The 18,653-nt window shown below is 42.6% G+C and overlaps 2 protein-coding genes across 9 annotated transcripts in view; both read left to right on the top strand.

Annotated features, from left to right (window-relative positions):
- The window catches only part of dock8 (dedicator of cytokinesis 8), a 55,061-nt gene extending 40,008 nt beyond the window's left edge, over positions 1-15,053 (top strand). For all 3 annotated transcript variants that reach the window (XM_062381753.1, XM_062381752.1, XM_062381754.1), the window contains 12 exons: positions 2,508-2,666; positions 2,986-3,086; positions 4,737-4,929; positions 5,547-5,690; positions 6,066-6,197; positions 6,545-6,679; positions 6,879-6,968; positions 7,779-8,015; positions 8,112-8,255; positions 9,373-9,479; positions 12,478-12,648; positions 13,291-15,053. In XM_062381753.1, coding sequence (XP_062237737.1) covers positions 2,508-2,666; positions 2,986-3,086; positions 4,737-4,929; positions 5,547-5,690; positions 6,066-6,197; positions 6,545-6,679; positions 6,879-6,968; positions 7,779-8,015; positions 8,112-8,255; positions 9,373-9,479; positions 12,478-12,648; positions 13,291-13,342 — 1,665 coding nt within the window. In that variant the 3' untranslated portion in view covers positions 13,343-15,053. The remainder of the gene's footprint in view (positions 1-2,507; positions 2,667-2,985; positions 3,087-4,736; positions 4,930-5,546; positions 5,691-6,065; positions 6,198-6,544; positions 6,680-6,878; positions 6,969-7,778; positions 8,016-8,111; positions 8,256-9,372; positions 9,480-12,477; positions 12,649-13,290) is intronic.
- Positions 15,054-15,463: 410 nt separating this feature from the next.
- Positions 15,464-18,653, top strand: part of aopep (aminopeptidase O (putative)) — a 69,598-nt gene continuing 66,408 nt past the window's right edge. For all 6 annotated transcript variants that reach the window (XR_009915784.1, XR_009915781.1, XR_009915779.1 and 3 more), the window contains exons 1-3: positions 15,464-15,494; positions 16,768-17,651; positions 17,997-18,166. Coding sequence is in view for 1 of the 6 variants with exons in the window: in XM_062381749.1 (XP_062237733.1) it covers positions 16,810-17,651; positions 17,997-18,166 (1,012 nt within the window). In the remaining 5 variants the exon portion in view is untranslated. The remainder of the gene's footprint in view (positions 15,495-16,767; positions 17,652-17,996; positions 18,167-18,653) is intronic.

Below are 18,653 nucleotides of genomic sequence, written 5' to 3'. Positions count from 1 at the left end.
CAGGTCTATTTTGAGCGCGCCGCAGAAAGTTTCTGCTGAAGGATGTGTCTCTGAGTGGAGAGCAGGGAGATATGTCACTGTCTGCCTCCCCATGTTCCTACCCCTCTTTAACTAATGACAGCCGGACGTGTGTATGTTTCAGTACATATGCATGTGTGAATGTGTGAGTATATGTTCCTCTGGGAGTCTGGGGCATGGAGTAAGAGAAGGTGAAAGGGGCGGAAAGGAGGAAATCATAATGGAGATAGTGCAGTGTTTTGCCAGAGGTGAAGCAGTGATGGACGGAAACAAAAGAAAACAAAAAGAAGAAAATTGAGAAGACACAGATCTGAAGGAAGGGAGGTTTTAGGACAGAGTATCCTTTTTCATTTCTCTGCTGGTTCGATAGCCCTTCGATATTTCCTGTGTTTACAGTCAGTACACTGTAATGAAAGTCAGACACCAGCCTGCAGCAGCGAAGACATGCACACACACACACACACACACACACACACACACACACACACACACACACACACACACACACACACACACACACACACACACACACACAGAACTTCTACAGAGTATCACCCCTCTGCGTGTCCAGCGCATGTTTGTTTATGTGGTGTATACAAAGGGAGCTGTGATCTGAATTAGCATTGTAGCGCTATGACTCATTCATACAGAAGTTCCTACCTTTCCTTTGTTTATTTTTTCATCCCTCATCCGCCCTCGTCTGTCTCTCCAAACTGTCCAGAAGGAATTTAAATTGCTTCTGGATTTAAATTTTTAAAATTTAAATCCAGAAGGAAAAAGAAACGCGATATCAAAACTTGTCGATTGAAAAGAAAACTAAAGGAAAAGGAGCAAGTGACAAAAAAGACGGAGAAAGACGAAGAGGGTTATGTGTTGACTCAGACTATCATTTAGCAACACACACACACACACACACACACACACACACTGAGTTAGAGGGCAGTGATGGGTGGTTAGGCTCTGGCTCCATGCTCAGTTGAACAGAATGGGGCCGTAGAGATGATCCATGGGTGATTATGTCTCTGCTAATGGGAGATCATTTCCCGCTTAGCTGGTCATGCTGGAGATAGATGGGACTTCACTCTCTCTCTCGCGCACATACGCACACTCGTCCTCCGTGCCGGAGATGGAGGGCTGTTTGCCAGGCCTGTTGTTTTGGACAGGTAGTGAGAAAAATGAAGAGAGGAGGAAAGAGAAGGGACAGAAACTGAGGAGGGCTAAAAAAAAAACAGCTAATCCTGAATTGGAGAAGATTTAGAAACCTTGGACACATTTTCACTGCTGATGCAAAAAGATGCATCAAACCATTGCACCCATAAGGTACAGAGTGTGAGCAGGTGGATGTTCAGTTTATTTTAGTGTGCAGTATTTAAGTATATTCTGGTACCTTTATCCTGAAATGCTTGAGTATCGAGTATAGAGCAGGAATTTCAGGAACTATTTCATTATATACAATAGTTAGTTCTTCACAATGTTTAAAATAAGGACAAAACTACAGCTCATAGACTTAATAGTAATGTTACTACAGTTATATTTATTTTTCATTTCTCTTTCCTCTACCAGTGATACATAGACTGTTTGTATAAATGGATAAAAGGTCTCCACTTCCTCCCGTTGAACAAACATTGAAGCTAGAATATCCCACATATGAGGATCGTGAGCTATCGTCTGTTGACATCACTCGGAGTCCACAGAGGAGTGATCGTTTTGTGGAGCCGTGGTGTCGAGTTCCTGCCAATACACATGCTCGATAAATCTCAAGTCGGATCTGTCAATGAGGACATTTCAACACATTACTACAGCTTCAAATGACAGTGTGATAGGAACGACCTAAAAAGACAGAAAACAGTCTTTGAGATGAATTACTTGACAGGTGCTTTAACTTTTTGGTCCATCCACTAACATGGAGGAGGGAGGATTTATGACTTAGACTGCAGTCAGCCATCAGGGGGCGATCCAGATGATTTGGCTTTTATTTTTGGGAGGCTGTCAAGTCGTCCGTCTTTAGGTCAGATCTATGCATTATTAGACCATCATTATAAAAGTAAATTGTATAATGTATATAACAGGACATTTTAAAGACTGTTATGAAAGGTGAATCACACAATGTCCCTTGGACTTAACTATGGATTATGTCTTCTTTGTTGTTGCATAAATGCATGCATTGTTTATTATTGGAAGTTTTATGGTAACTAATACTTTAGAGGCAAAGTGAAATGGTGAAATAGGGGCAGAAGAAGGAATTGTCCTATCATGCACAGTTGCTCTTGCCTCTTGCACTTTATGTGCCTGGTCTCACCATTGCAAATATTACATTTCCTTCTTTGGCTCCCAGCACATGAAAAAAAGAAGAAGAAAGGTTTTCACATGAGAGTTTTGGAGAATATATAGTCACATGAAATTCAGCCTTGAGGAGCCGCAGAAACTGGTCTCTAACACTGCGAAACTGTGAAACACTGACATTAACCTCGGTCCCCTTTGTCTCTCAGAACTTCTCAAGAGTGAAGATGCAGGTCACCATGTCTCTGGCCTCGCTGGTGGGCAAGTCCTCAGACTTCCAGGAGGAAAACTTACGACGCTCGCTCCGCACCATCCTGGCCTACGCAGAGGAGGACACGGAGATGCAGAACACTCAGTTACCCTCACAGGTATGAAATTACACGCACACACACACACACACACACACACTGTATTACATTACTGTTATTGATAATATCAAAGAAGGTTAAGGAGGAGGAGGAAGAAGATGACTGAAAACAACAATTAAGTCCATGTGTCTCTATATATTCTGTTAGTTTTTACGCCATTTTAATTGTGTAATTAATTTCTATAATTTTGAATTGATTTGTTTTTTAACATCAGGAAGAATATATAAGATAACGTGGAGTTAATCCCAGTGTCCAGTCATAAAATGAGAAAATGTTTAATCTATTCCTCATGCCTGCCCGTGTTTCTCTGTGTTCTCAGGTAGACGAGCTGCTCAGGAACCTTAACAGTATTTTATCAGACACAGTGAAAATGAGGGAGTTCCAGGAGGACCCGGAGATGCTCATGGACCTCATGTACAGGTGAGGAGCCAAAAGCGTCCTCCACAAACGCCTGTTCCCTTGACGCACAGAAAAATCTGTCGTCAGCATCTTGTCGCTTAATCTCTCTCTCTCTCTCTCTCTCTCTCTCTCTCTCTCTCTCTCTCTCTCATCAGTGTGATTTCTCTCTATGTTGTGCTGCTGGTTCCTATTTCTCTGTGGTCGGCGCTGTTTTGCCTCTATTTGCTGCCCTCTCTATGGCAACCATGTGCTAGCAGTTTAGTCTTCTGATCTGGCTGTGTGTATATGCAGATGCAAACGGTGTGTGTGCTGGAGTGTGTGTGTGTTTGTGTGTGTGTGTGTGTGTGCAAACACCAAGTGGAAACACTGAGACATAGGGAGCATACATGTGCTGTATATTGATTCAGGCACTTCACGTCCACATGTTCTAATGTCACCTCCACGTACCGTTTCTCATGCTTCTTTCTGTTATGGATTTGGTCGCAGTGACCTGGGGAGTGTGTGACAGCTGTGCAAAATGACTTTACACATTTTCCTACACCCACCTCCACGTCTACCTCCGATCCCTCCAACACACTCGGGTCATTGGCACAACAAGACATTTGGTCTCCAGATGCTCGAGTTCATTTATAAGTGAAGTACAGTGACTAATTGTTTTTTTTGTCTCAGTGTTTTAGATTCATCCCACTGTTGATATTCTCGTGACTGTTCATGGATTCCATGGACATATCCATATTTTCTGTTGCTCATAAAACCAACTAACCACTTGAGATATTATCTGTCCAATTGTAGACTTACTGTATATTTGTGTCTAGACTGTAACTAGATCGACTCATTTGCTTCAGTTTCGTTCAGAATATCAAGTCATCGGGTTTTATTATTCCTTTTATACAGAAAGCTTTTTTTGTATTGGAGACTAGTTGAGACCGAACTTTTGCACCTCCACCAAGGAGGTTATGTTTTCACTCTATTGGTTTGTTGGTGGGATGACAACACAAAAAATACCCAACGGATTTCCCTAAAACTGCCAGAAAGAGCCCATTACATTTTGGAGAATATATATTTTTCATTGACATTGTGGGATTAGGTGTTTTTAAAAGTTTTATTTATTTACCAGTTAATAATTAAGGATACTGGGTTTCTGTAGGGTCTGGAATTGTAGGTAGTCCTGGGGCTCTGATATTCCTTCATATCTATTGTACTTGACATAGGTATTCATTCAAAAGGTCTTAAAAAGTTATCGACCCTGATGATATGTTTGTGTGTTCAGTTTGTGTGAAGCTCGATTTAAGACTGTTGGGCCTTGGTGGAGGTATCCACTCTCCTTACTGTCATAAGTTGTATTTATGTATTAAGCTGTTTTGTAGTTGAGACTTGCCAAAACATTTGAAGTATAAACACACAAAATCCGTGAAACCACTGCACCACCTGCACTAGCTTATTTCTAATTCATGCTTATGCTGTTATATTAAGTGTGTGACAGTTTCCATAGCCTGCATATGTTCTCTGATTTGTATTTATTGTTTTAACTTAAAGCGTCTTTCTTGACCTATTCATTCTTAAAAAATTGATTTTACATGTTAAGGCTGGTTCAATAAAGGACAAGGAAAAAATGAAGGCAAAAACAACTCAGACAAATTCCCCCCTTTCTTCTCCTCCTCCCCTCCCCAGGATAGCGAAGGGCTATCAGACATCTCCTGACCTGCGTCTGACCTGGCTGCAGAACATGGCAGAGAAGCACAACAACAGGAAGTGTTACACCGAGTCGGCCATGTGTCTGGTGCACGCTGCCGCCCTGGTGGCCGAGTACCTGAGCATGCTGGAGGATCACAAGTACCTGCCTGTTGGGAGTGTCACCTTCCAGGTATTCGACGCAAATACAGATACACACTATATAATTAAATAATAAACACATGTTCAGACTCATTGCAAAAGAAAAATACAGCTAGTCCAAATAACCCTCCATCATCTGTTACTGTTTGTTGTGGCTGATGGTTGTTTTGTTGGAAGGAGGCAAACCCCCTCCCTGGCATAGCACACCACATCACACGTTTCCCCCCACGGACTACTTCCACATTTAGTGTTAAGTGTCCAGAGGGGGGAGCTGTACACACACACCGTCAACGTATAAATCCTGTCCCCTGGTAGCTCTGCTTTATACAATGTCTGTGAAGATGAAGGGGGGGGGGAGGCAAATGTGCTCCTGTGGGAACAAGTGAACAGTCTGTTCCCTAGACGTAAAAACAAACAGTTAGAGCAGTAACCACGATGATGTTATCGATGAGCCGTGCCACAGACCTCTGTGGCGCTCTGGTACGGGACACTCCAAGCCCCAGCAGTCAGCAGGTCATTGATCGGAGGCTCATCAAATTAGTTCCGTTTCCCACTGTAGGACGTCTCCTTTCAGAGCCAGCCCCGTGATTGATTATCTGATTAAGGGGGCTAATTGATTGATCAGCTGACTGATTTTTCTTCCCTCAGAACATCTCCCCCAATGTGCTGGAGGAGTCGGCGGTGTCGGATGACATCCTGTCCCCGGATGAGGATGGCGTGTGTTCGGGACGCTACTTCACCGAGAGCGGCCTGGTGGGATTGCTGGAGCAGGCGGCCGAGCTCTTCAGCAATGTGAGACAATGACGCTTCACATGGTGTTCATGTTTAGCTTTAATATAGAAGCCTGCAGCTGTGTCTCAAATCTGTACTATAGACTAATTGTAATCTATATTGTGTTTAACACTGGAAAAGTAGCCTTTACTCATGATAGTGTTACTACATTATAGATGAGGTGGCACTATCCTCTCATACTATAATGAAATAGAGCAGTTTCTCACAAGTGGTTGAAATTTATCTAATTATGAATATATCAACACATTTCCTGCTAATATAGGACAGTAAATAATTAATTATTTTGTGCATATTCATACACACATAAAACATTGGGTTTTTAATTTGAGTCTTGTGTGTGATCATACTAACCTTCAGTAATGGCTGTTTTCTCAGGGCGGTCTCTACGAGGCTGTGAATGAAGTCTACAAGGTCATCCTACCGGTCTTAGAGGCTCACAGAGATTTCAGGAAACTGGCCTCCACTCATGACAAACTACAGAGAGCCTTTGACAACATCATTAAAAAGGTAATAACTATAAGAGACTGAAATGGCTTTTTTGAATTAATAATTAATGTCAAGGTTGATATTAGAAAAACAGTAAAACACTTCAGTAGATCACCTTGAAAGATCTTTTACAGGAATTAGAATAAAAGCAATTTGAAATTCAAATGCATAGTTAAATTTCTATATTTTGTTTTAATGTGCTGTTCATACATCGTATCACTTCAAAATGACTTTGAATTACCTGAATCACACACTAGGGTTCTTCACAATATAGATCCCCAAAAAGCTGCCACCATAATGGGACAGAATATGTGACTGATGCTACACTGATGAGACTCTAAAAGGAAGTGTGCTCTGATTCCCTCCAGGGCCATAAGAGGATGTTTGGAACCTATTTCCGGGTGGGTTTTTATGGGGCCAAGTTTGGTGACCTGGACGAGCGAGAATTCATTTACAAGGAGCCAGCGATCACACATCTGCCTGAGATATCCCACCGGCTGGAGGTACGAAGGAGGGAAGTGTGTGTGTGTGTGTGTGTGTGTGTGTGAGCTAATGTGCATCGTGTGAATTGATGTCTGATCGCAGAGGAAAAGGGGAAAATGGTGCTGCTGAAACAAAGTCATGAAGAGTCAGCCTCACCCTTAAACCAACTTATTGCTTTGAATGAAAATGAAATCTGTACATTTCCCCCCCAACTCCTAGAACTTCTACAGTCAGTGTTTCGGAGAAGAGACGTTGCAGATGATCAAGGACTCGACGCCAGTGGACAGAAAACAACTGAACCCCTGCAAGGTAGGAGACTGTTATGTCACATCACTGAAAGTGGCTATATATCTGTCATTAAATATAGAATTTTCAACACACAACCAAATTACTGTATTTCCTCTAATATTGACATGAAATAATTTATTTTTGCAAAGTGAAATGCATTAAAATTTGCCCCAAAATTGAAGCTTTAGAACAGACGCACTCTCCAACATGTCACACTGTCGAAACCATCCAATTAGAGCACAGTCATCCTCAGACGTTACACATCTGCTCTCAGATTTCTCTTCTACCCGTGGATTTTTTTGTCCTCGTAAAAAATCTGTCAGAATTCACTCAGCCGCTGGAATGCCAGGTTTAGTGCTAACAATTTTTTGAAGATGATAAAGATAAGGGTAAAAGCATGTCTGGTTGTTCGGCATTTAACTCAAATTATCTGAGTGAAACACTAAGCAGGACCTGAAGTCTGCATTCAGACATAGAAGACACATCAAGCCAAGCTGTGAACAATGAAACGTACACATACATAAGAAACATGTTTAATACATCACAAAAGCTAAGTATATGCAAAGTGCACATGTTGCAAAACTTTCAGAGAATGAGAACAGGAGGAGATTTGAAAGAATGCACGCCAAGTGAAAATCAACACTCTGAATGAATATTAGTCCAGGGGGTAGGAATTCAAAACTCCGCTCAGCCCTCTGATAGCTGTTGGCAAAATAAATAAATACATTAAAAAAACTTTAAAAAGCTTTATTATCACGGTGACAGCCTGAATTTATGACCCCCCCCCCCCCCCCAAAAAAAAAGAGAAGCTAAACCACCACTCCTCTCCAGGCGTACATCCAGATCACTTACGTGGAGCCCTACTTTGATGACTACGAGATGAAAGACCGGCTGACAAACTTCGAGAAGAACTTCAACCTGCGGCGCTTCATGTACACCACGCCCTTCACCAAGAGCGGGAGGCCGCGGGGCGAGCTGAACGAGCAGTACAAGAGGAAGACCCTCCTCACCACCATGCACGCCTTCCCTTACGTCAAGACTCGCATCAACGTCATCCAGAAAGAGGAGGTAAGTGGGGACACTCACGGCGTAGAGCATCATAGGGACGGATTCTCCGCATGGCGGCAACACACGTGTACAACTTTGCCTGACCTTTGCTTCCAGTTTGACCTGACTCCGATCGAGGTGGCCATAGAGGACATGCAGAAGAAGACGAGAGAGCTGGCGGTCGCCACACACAGGGAGCAGCCTGACGCGAAGATGCTGCAGATGCTGCTGCAAGGCTCGGTGGGAGCCACTGTCAACCAGGTAATGTGGAGGGAGACTTTGTGAATGAAGCCTCTGTTTCCCTCTCCCGTCTGTCTGCCGTGATCATGTCGTACTTCACGTTTAACCAATTCTCCCCGGAAATGATCACACTCTTCATTCTACATGGCTCCTTTGTCCCTCGAGTGTTGCCTCTTCATGTGCTGGGGGGGAAATAAACCAGAATAATTTTACCTCTATTTATCTTATCACATTTACAGCGCCATTGTAATCCCAGAGCGCAGGTGGACGACATGACAGTGATGGCACATCAAAGCCTTCACCGCGGCCCACAGCCCTAATCCTCCCTTTGCTTTTCCCCCTGATTTAGTTAAAACGTCAATTCATGGCCCCGCTTGCTTTCATGTGTGCGCTGGGCGACGCGCTGAACCGGAGGTCTCTTTCATCTGATCGCTTCCAGGTCCGGCCAGCGCGCTGAACACAGGGAGTAATGATGGAGCTCAGTGCAGCGTCTCCACTCCCCCACCAGTCCCCCCCGAGCGCCCTTTATCATCCTGTGTCTAATCTGACAGGTCCCTCGCGCTGACCTGATGGTTGTATACATAACACTAATGCTCGGTTAACTCTGTAAACATATAACTCAGTACAGGAGGCTGCAGGGTCTCTGTGTGTGTGTGTGTGTGTGGGGGGGGTTCATGCGTTTATGATGCTAATCAGAGCTGTTTAACTGCGCCTGTCATGATGCGGGTGCTGTGCGAGCTCGCTGTGGTTTCATGATGAATATGAGTTAAGATAACAAGATCTCATTGTTGGCAAATGGGAACCAAATGGTGGCTGTGCCTAGGGTTAGCTGTGACGTTAGCCATGCGGGAGGCTAATCATGGCTCCTTCTCGAATTTGATTTCTTCCTCATGTTCTAGTTCGGCATCTTGGCCCTCATTGCTGCATAAAGGCATTTAGTTAGAAAGTTATTTCCCCCCTGTCTGAATGAGGGGCACCCTCATCCCTCCTTTTGTTCATTCGCTCTCAAACACTTCCTCTCCCAACTCCTCTCCTTCCTTGCTCCACTTTTTTGTTTTGCTTTCTCCGTCTTTGTCTCTCTAACTCTTGTCTCTTTGTGTGTTCCCTTCCCCTCCTCTCTCTCCTCCCCACCTTCTAGGGCCCGCTGGAGGTGGCCCAGGTCTTCCTGAATGAGATCCCAGCGGACCCCAAGCTCTTCCGTCACCACAATAAACTGCGCCTGTGTTTCAAAGAGTTTATAATGAGGTAAGATGCGATCAAAGAAGCACCACCTATAGTGGCGGCGCAGTGTGCCAGAGTTATGCAAGAAAAACACCACAAAAATGTAAAGAAGACTTTTCCTCAACTATTTTACTTGCATTTGCATTTCTCCTTCTCTTCATTGTTACCGGTGGCTGGCCCTGGCTCAGTAGGTGGAGGCGTGGAACAATACTTCAAAGAAATTAAAATGCATTATCTTTGTGAGGCTTGACTTGGAGTGAAAGTCTCCTTCTCCTGCTCCTAATTACACAGGAAGATAAAAGAGCAGGGCAGATAGCTGTGAGTTGCCGCTGTTGAAGCCGAGTGTCAGTCACAATGCAGAGAGGGAAGTGATAATTGTAAACCTGATAGTACTTAAAGGAATTATACAGGCAGTGGGGTTGTGAATTTATATAACCCATTGTGGCAGGGGAAATATTGTTTACATGTCCCACAATGACAAAGGAGGACTGGAGTTGCAAACGTTTATTGTTCCCAAAGGTTTCATTGCATTTTGAATATTCAGAACATAATTTAAACCATCGTGTCTGAGGATATGCTGATTCTGTGCAGAAGGATGTGTGTCGTGTTTGTGTGCATTTGTGTATCGGTGTGTGTTTCCTTCCTCTGGGCATGTTTGCCTCCAAAAGGTGTTTTTCATTTTCTAGCCCTCATGTCACATTCCAGCTGCCTTGATTGCTACAACCGGAATGGCAAATATTTACTGTAGTTTCAGAAAGGTTTATTTCCTCTGCTAAATCCAGGCAGGCTGTAACGGACCCCTTTTTATGCCAATGTCATTGACGGTGGCGTTCTTCAAAATATTTGGTCAATGTTGGTCATCTGTTCGCCCACTGAAGTGAATCTCTCTCTTCACATAGCGGGATCCGGCATCACGTGTTACATGTAACCTGCTGTTCTGCTCATTACTGTAAACAATGCTTTTTAACTGCACTGTGGGTGCCAGGCAAGGTTCTTGTGAGCTACATCAACATCAACAAGAATGTTTTCATTGTATCACATTAGAGCAGGACATCTGCTTTTCTGTAAAATAAATGTATATATAATACAATTCAACAAGTTAATTACCTGCATAATAAGTTAAACCTCATGTAAAATCCAAACCCAAGAACTTATTTAGTAGACTTTTATTTATGATTAGCTTGGAATTATATATCAGGACAATTAGATTTTATTAAACGAGGAAATAATCGTATATTGTCATGACATACAATTTCACCAATGTGCAGTTGCGATGATATATTGTTCAGAGCAGATAAGCCCCAATTGTTTTTTATTAATTCATTTTTATTTAGTTGTTAAAACACAATTTTGAATTTCGATGGATTCAGTTAAAATGTAAAAGAAAATCATTAACATTTGTAAAAGAAAAGGAAGCTAAAATAAAGGAGGAAAGTAAGTAGTGGATTAGTAGTACTAGGTAAGTAGTGGGTACCGTTCTGCAGAAGAGGTCTAAGATGCCATCGCAACTTTTTTCAAAGTTGTGCATGGCAGCATTTCTAAAACATATTTACATAGAGATGAATGTCCGTATCTTACAGCAGCGCAGAGTTAAGTCAGGCATGTATATTATCGCAGTTGTCATTTTCCCGTCCATTGCCAGTGTTAAAATAGCAAATGCACTTGTGTTCATCTTAGCTCAAATGGGTGTGTGGGTCTTAAAATGAGGTGTGGTCAGGCTCACTGTTGAAGTCAGTGGGCTCTATTTTAATGATCCAAGCAGGGCGGATGGTGTAAGAGCATTTAGAACATGTTGAAATCCCCTTGTGGTCATTTAACAGTGTTCCTTCACAAGTTGCTATATTTCTAGTCTCACCTCTCCTATGCCCATATCTGGATTGTTTACCTCCAGTAACTGACAAAGATCACAATATATTTTTTTAAAGGCAGCTCAGAAAACACAAGTATACGACTGATGAAAGAAATCCTACTTAGTGAATCTGTGAATTAACAACCTTGGATATTGTAGATTTGCATCGTGAAAAATAATCTAACCAAGTTCAACAGTCAGATAGAGAGCTACATATTAGTACATTCAGTTTTTTATGGGTTTGGAAAATCCTTAACTTAAGTGAACTTTCCATGTTTTTTTGTAGCACTGCATATTTACTGTATACTGTTACACAACATTGCAGTTTCCATATCACCCTCATTAAAAGCTAAGAGATAAACTCAGACATGTGTTTGCAATCATCCTCCGTCTCTCGGGTTTCCTGCAGAGTCCATGCATGTTGGCCAATATACATGGGAGAGCCTATACCTCCGTTTTCTCCCGGTCCAGCTCAGACTTGTGGTGGTCTATCATGAGTTGCGTTTTTTTTTCAGTCATTTGTCATTTTCCCTCTGCAGTCGAAACAGCTCTTTGGATTATTTACAGTTTACGTTCCAGCAGAGGGACTTGGGAAGCTCTAATGGGCATATAGGAGTGCATTGGACCTTCATTTAGCATTTTAGCTAAGGGGTCCCATTTATGTCAAGTAGTTAGAGGGCATTGTTGACAGGAAACTGTACAGTGCATTTCTGAAGGTTTGAGGATGGAGAGGCAATTACTGCAAGATTTGTTTGCATAGTATCATTAAATTGAGGTTAGAAAGGTCAAGGAGGACACTCTGCTCTTTTTCCATCTTGTGTAGTGTCATGTAGACCCTGTTCAGACCTGGCATCAACATCCGTCCTGAGTGATCACAAGTTGTCACTGCTGAGGACTCTCTCTCTCTCTCTCTCTCTCTCTCTCTCTCTCTCTCTCTCTCTCTCTCTCTCTCTCTCTCTCTCTCTCTCTCTCTCTCTCTCTCTCTCTCTCTCTCTCTCTCTCTCTCTCTCTCTCTCTCTCTCTCGTGACACCACACACACACACACACACACACATTGTCATTAGACCCATCTGTAGACTAACAACAGATTTAAACTGCCCACTAGAATGAACAAGGCCTTGTTCATGTGGTTTAAAACTGAGGCCAACTTGCTATGCTCCCCCACCTTGTAGGTGTGGCGAGGCAGTGGAGAAGAATAAGCACCTGATCACGTTTGACCAGAAGGAATACCAGCAGGAGCTGAAGAAGAACTACAACCGCCTGAGAGAGAACCTGAGGCCGATGCTGGAGAGGAAGATCCCAGAGCTCTACAAGCCCATCATCAGGCCTCGGCTGGAGAACAGGTAAACAAAGGCACTGGGTCAACAGTCGATACTGTTGTGACAAGACAACAAAGTGGAAATGGCAAATGGATTTTAGCAGAGGTCCTTTCACAGTGTCCGTGTCACCTTTACAAATATTGATAGTTGAACTATAGCCAAAGAGAACAGAGAGTTTAACCCAATACCATATTCAGATTGCTCTCATGTAATAATAATAATATTATACACATAACTATAACAAGGTCCAGCATTTCTGTTAAATTCATCAAGCTACACACTCTTAGATACCAGTCCCCTAAACATGCCTGATCATCATTTTCATCAGCATCCATGAATTGTCTCATATTTTCTTATCTCACTGTTTAAGAAAGTGAAATGAAATTCCAGGATATAATGGGTTCTTTCTTGGCCCATGTCCTATCCTCCCCCCAAGTTTCTTGGATATAAAGTCTGTTATTGTTGCGTAATACAGTTGATGAACAGAGGAGAAAACAGCAATTTAACATTCCAGTTGCAACAAGTTAGTATCTGAAATTAAAATCCTATTTTTGTGCATTCACCCCATGACTCTACTGCCCTGTCCTCCTCCTCCGTATCATCATCATACTTCATCTTTTGCTTCTCCCTTTCCACCCTCTACTCCCATCCTCTGTCCTCTCAAAGGGATTCCTTCAAACGTCTAAGTTTTCGCAGAAATCCGGAAGAGAACTCCTGAGACGCTGTGGCTCATCTGGGAGCGGAGGGTGAGACTGTCACACAGCCCAGAGAGGAAAAGAGAAGACGAGATGAAAGGAACTGCCGGTGATACCGTAGCACTCCTTTTGCGTGGGAGCAGCACATTGTGTCCAACAACGATCCAGCAGTGTGTGTGTTTGTGTGCTGCACGTCCACGTTTATGATTTCATGGCTGTTTGTTACGAGAGGTTAAAGGAGAGTGAGCACACAGAAAAGAAAAACAGGTTGGTTGGACTCTCAAGCAAAGTGTAGCTTATTGAGCACTCACTGTAAAATCCTCAGACACTTTCGCTCTGTTGATTTCCTTTTTTATATATATATATAAATATATATAAAGATAACTGCAAGTCCTAATAATGCTGCAAACATTTCCTCTAGTAGAGACGCAGACTGGAGTTCCTCACCGAGGTCCTTGCTGGCCCAGGGCCTGTATGTGTGCCAGTAATGATCCTGTCCTGTGTTTGTATGTGTATGTAAATGTATGGATGGATGGACGTGTGTTTGTTTAGATCATGTTTGGAGTAGGAGATTTTAGTGCCATACTGAAGTCACTTTGTACTCAGTGATTATAAATGATATTGTCATGTGCTAAAGGGCCTCTGAAATCCCACTCTGTGCAAGGTTAGAGTAGCAAGGGTATGGATGGATTTCTGCACAATAGAAAAAATCGATACGATTGCCTGTGGTAGCTCTCGAGGCCATTCTGGTCCTGTTGTCGGACATACAGAACCTGATCATGTAGCTTAACTTATGAAGAGTGATGTGATGTAACTTCACAGGACGCAAACAGAGGCTCTTATTTACTCATACCTTCTCTTTAAAATCCACATTTTGTATATAGTAGAGGTATTATTCCATGAGATGTTTACAAAGGTATGAAAAACTATTTTGCATTTTATTTGATGGAATATGTATTTTTTAGATAAATAGCAGCAATAATGATACTACTTGGAAATAGTATTCAGTACGTAGGACTCGGTGAGTGGACTTTTACAACCTCAGTGTATGTACCTATAGTTTTAGTACCTGTTTGTAGATAGACCACTTCCAACGATACAAGCAGTGCCATATCAAATTATTTTCTTATTTACTTAGGAACTGAGATTCTTAAGCCAGGAGTGCAATAATTTGAAAAAGTCACTCATCCTCTTGGCAATGTGAATCGTGTTAACTCTGTGTCTGAATACATTCCAGAAGAGAAATGTATACTACTGCTTCGGAGTATTAAAAAAAAGTGACAACCTGATTTTATTTGACAACCATGAAACGGCTCATTTCATCCGTGTTATGTTGCAGCTCATTACTGCTTTTCAGAAGTGCACATGTGCTTTCAAAAGTGGGTATACATTTTAATTCCTATAAATTATGAATACTCTTTTGAAAACATCTTTGCTCTGTTTCTAGTTACATCTTATTTATGAACCGTCAAATGATTTTTTTTTTTTTAGAATCGTTAAATAATATGAAAAATGTATTAATCCAAATGTATACCTATTTTTGAAACGTGCAGGATATTGCTGAGCCCTGGTTTTATGAACATATTTTGGTGGTATTCAGCCACACGAGACTTCATTTATGTTTCTTTGAGTTATTTGTTAATATCTGTTCTGTTTTATTAAATGTGGAATTTAAACTTGTCATTCATACAATGCTGTTGAAGCAACGGAATAAAACTTAATATATAAACATAAGTGTCATGATGTGAACTATTCATAAATATTTTCAGGTTAGTTATATGCACACCTGAGATATGGACATGGACCTTGTTCTCCTTATGGGATCTTAATTAATACATTTTAATCATTCATTTATTTCCTAAATTGTATAAGTTTTTGAAAGGTTTATTTAGTTAAATAATATAAAAGATAAGCCGTACTAAATAATAAGACTTACTAAATAATACAAAATGATAACGTTTATTAATTAAAAACATCAAGTACAATCATAAGTGTGACTCTTTATGACAGATTAAATGTTATTTTCTCTTCCTATAAATCTTATACATGTGACATTATTTAAACTACAAACCGACTTCAGAAAGCGGGAAGCATCCTGGAGAAAGAACTACAACTCTGCTGCCGTCGCGTCCTTCAGACGTCATCACCCAGCGACTCCCACATGGACGAATGCAGGTTTGTGTGCGCCTCACTCACATCAACACAGTCGTGTAGCCACAGGCTTTATATCAGAGAGTGTCGCTGCGGTGCTCGTGTTCGTGTTGTCATCTCTTTTATTAAATACACGGTCGTCTGCTGTGTTTTTCCTTGTGTCGCCGTTTCTCTCGTTTCGCTTCCGGACTCTTGGAACGACCGGGAACTGACAGTTGATGTGAACTTAACCCGGACTCTGAAGTTCAAAACTCGAAGGATAACTCGTCCCTGTCTTGTTTGTCATGACTCACAACGTGTCACCGAGCTGTCACGCGTCTATTCACAATGTATCTGTGGACCCGTGCGTGAGAGAGTGTGACCGTCACCAAACCAAAACCATTACAAAGCACAGATCAGATGACGTGTTTCTGTCTGTAGCACCTGCACATGTGGACCCACACATTGATACAACATCGTTAAATACATTTTCCAAAAGATATTCAAATCAGTCCTAGATTCCCAGCATAGCAAGCGGATTGTGCTCTTATATACTGGGACCACCGTGCCCAGGTGAAAGATGGCGAGACCACACCTACTGGGTAAAGACAAGTAACTGGGATTGGGGTCTCCGATCTATACATTATATATAAATAATTACAGATATTGTCTACGTGTTCAATTCATGTTGAGGCTGTGATCAAAAAACACAGCATTAAAAGTACACACGTTTTTTTAATGAATCCAGGACGTTGTTTAATTCCTTACTGGCATCAAATGAAAAGGCTGATTGTGGAGAGGCAGAGCTTCTTTTATGGATTCAACAGTTGACCTTGAAGCTGGGATCGTTTTGATCTGAACAAAGCTGCACAAAGCTGTTTGGTGATGCAGGTGCAGCAGAATACGTCGTTTTGAACACCAAATGAATATTTCATTTAAAAAATAAACTGAGTGGTCAGAGATGAATGTTTTTGAAGCAAACCTCTAAAATTTGATGGCTTCTGTGATCTTTTTTTCCTCTCCTGTCGCTGTATATATCATCCCTTGTTTCTCTGGGCTCCTAAATTTACGAGCATATTCCTGCACTGAAAACCCTGTGAGGATATTCTGCTGTAAATGGTAATTGCACCTCTGTCTTGCCAAACCAGCCTCACGCCCCGGGCAGGTGAAGAGAAAAGAAAAAACACTCATATATAGCAGGATAGAGGCTATGGGCCAAGCTGTTTTGATATAACTGACTCATTAACATTGATCAAGATAATTCCATCCCCTTATGATGAATAAAACAAAACAGATAAAGTTATATTTGTCCTCTTAGGCAGCTCCATCCTCTGCTCAACTCTGACCCAGTTCCTGTGACATGGAGCCACAGGAGGACCTGACGCCCGACACGGATGACCTCCCGCTCCGAGCCAACACGAACCACATGCTCGTCAAACATTATGTGCTCGACCTGACGGTTCATCCAGAGCGGAGGGTCATTGGTGGCAGTGTTGTGCTCTTCCTGGAGCCTTGCTCTGGGGGGAGAGGTAATGCTGAGGAGGATGACAGTGGACCTGGAGCTGGTAGTGGGGCGAGCACTGCGGAGGCTGGAGGGAGCCAGGATGGGTCTGTGTGCAGATTTCGTGACGTGGATACAACAGAGGATGGAACAAAAGCACTTGGGAAGAGGAGGATGGAGAAGATGTCTGGTGCTGGGCAAACACAAGGAGGTGAATTACAGGCCGTGTCTGGGATTGAGTCAAAGACTGCAGTGCAGGCAGAAAATATACATTCTTCACATTTGTGGGAAACAACCAGTGACGATGATTTCACCTTAGTGCTGGACTGCTGTGACCTGGACGTGTCAAAGGTGGAAGAGGTGGACGTCACCTCTGTGTCGGCCATGGCTAGCTTCCCATCAGAGGTGGCCTCTGAGAGGTCAGGCGTCAGTTCAGCGAACCCACAAGCAGCCTTTATTCAGAAACTTGTGTCCTGGCCCTCTAACCGATGGAGGCAGAAGCACCAGCTCTTTCTGCTGTGTAGCCAAACCCCCGGTGCTCAGGATGGAGGCTCGCTGCCTTTTCAGATAGAACAATGGAGTCTGCAGGTGAGGAAGAAGGGGGCAGCGTCCCCTCAGGAGTTCCCTCGTGCTGTCAGGATCTGCTACGAGACCAGGCCAACGGGCCGATCTGTGAGGTGGACCAAAGACCAGGACGACAGGTTGGTCTCCGGAGCCAAAGCATAACACACTACATTACACCAGTGGGTTTTACAGTTTATAGTCTGATAAGATAAGATGAGATTCAACTTTAGTCCTCCCATTGGGGAAATTCCAGTATCCAGTCGCTCATAACAATACATCACTAATATAAGAGCAGAGACTCCCTCTTAAAGCCAATATTATGAGGCTGCCATGTTGCAACAGAATAATACTGATTCATAAACTCACCCACCTGAGGCTGTTGTATTCTCTTCTGTGTGTGTGTGTGTGTGTGTGTGTGTTGGATCCTTTGAGCATTTAAATGAGGGTTGTTTATTGTTTGCCATTGTGTACCCACTTTCCAGGGTGTGTGTTTACACGGCCGGCTCTCCCATCAACAACCGAGCCCTCTTCCCCTGCCAGGAGCCGCCTGTTGCCATGTCAACCTGGCAGGCCACAGTAAGGGCCCCCAGTGAGTGTTTGGTTTTAATGAGCGGGGAGGAGCAGGCCCTGCCCGCTGAGGACGGAGACACACGTAAGCTGTTATTTCACAAACCTTTGGTGACAACCAGTAACAGTCGAGTCAAGTTTTATTAATACAACCCGAAATCACAAATCTGCCTCAGGGGGGTTTTGTTCTGTAACAGCACATGGCACTGTCTATCTTTAGACTTTATAAAACCTGTTGGTAAATGTGGCTCCTTATTGGTAAACCAGTACAAACCAGTACACTTCGGGTTAAGTTTAGTGAACTCTAAGTAGAGGTTGGCGGTTGGCATTAATACTAACTACATTAGTAAACTAGAGTGGCACTCAGTATCAGTCCACTTACATTCAATCAGGCTGCATTAAGTTTCACACACTCATAGATATCAGTCCCCCAGATGAGCTTGATTCTTTTTCATCAAGATCCATAAATTATAAATTAATTATTATATTGGAAAATCATGGAAATGTTGAAAAAACCCTGATCCTGCGATGTTCAAGAAAGCGGAAGAATACTCCCGGACCTGCACCTTGAA

Source organism: Platichthys flesus, chromosome 3, assembly GCF_949316205.1.
Source record: "Platichthys flesus chromosome 3, fPlaFle2.1, whole genome shotgun sequence".
NCBI lineage: Eukaryota > Metazoa > Chordata > Actinopteri > Pleuronectiformes > Pleuronectidae > Platichthys > Platichthys flesus.
Note: the sequence above shows the minus strand (reverse complement) of the source record. Positions and strands in the feature narration are given on the sequence as shown.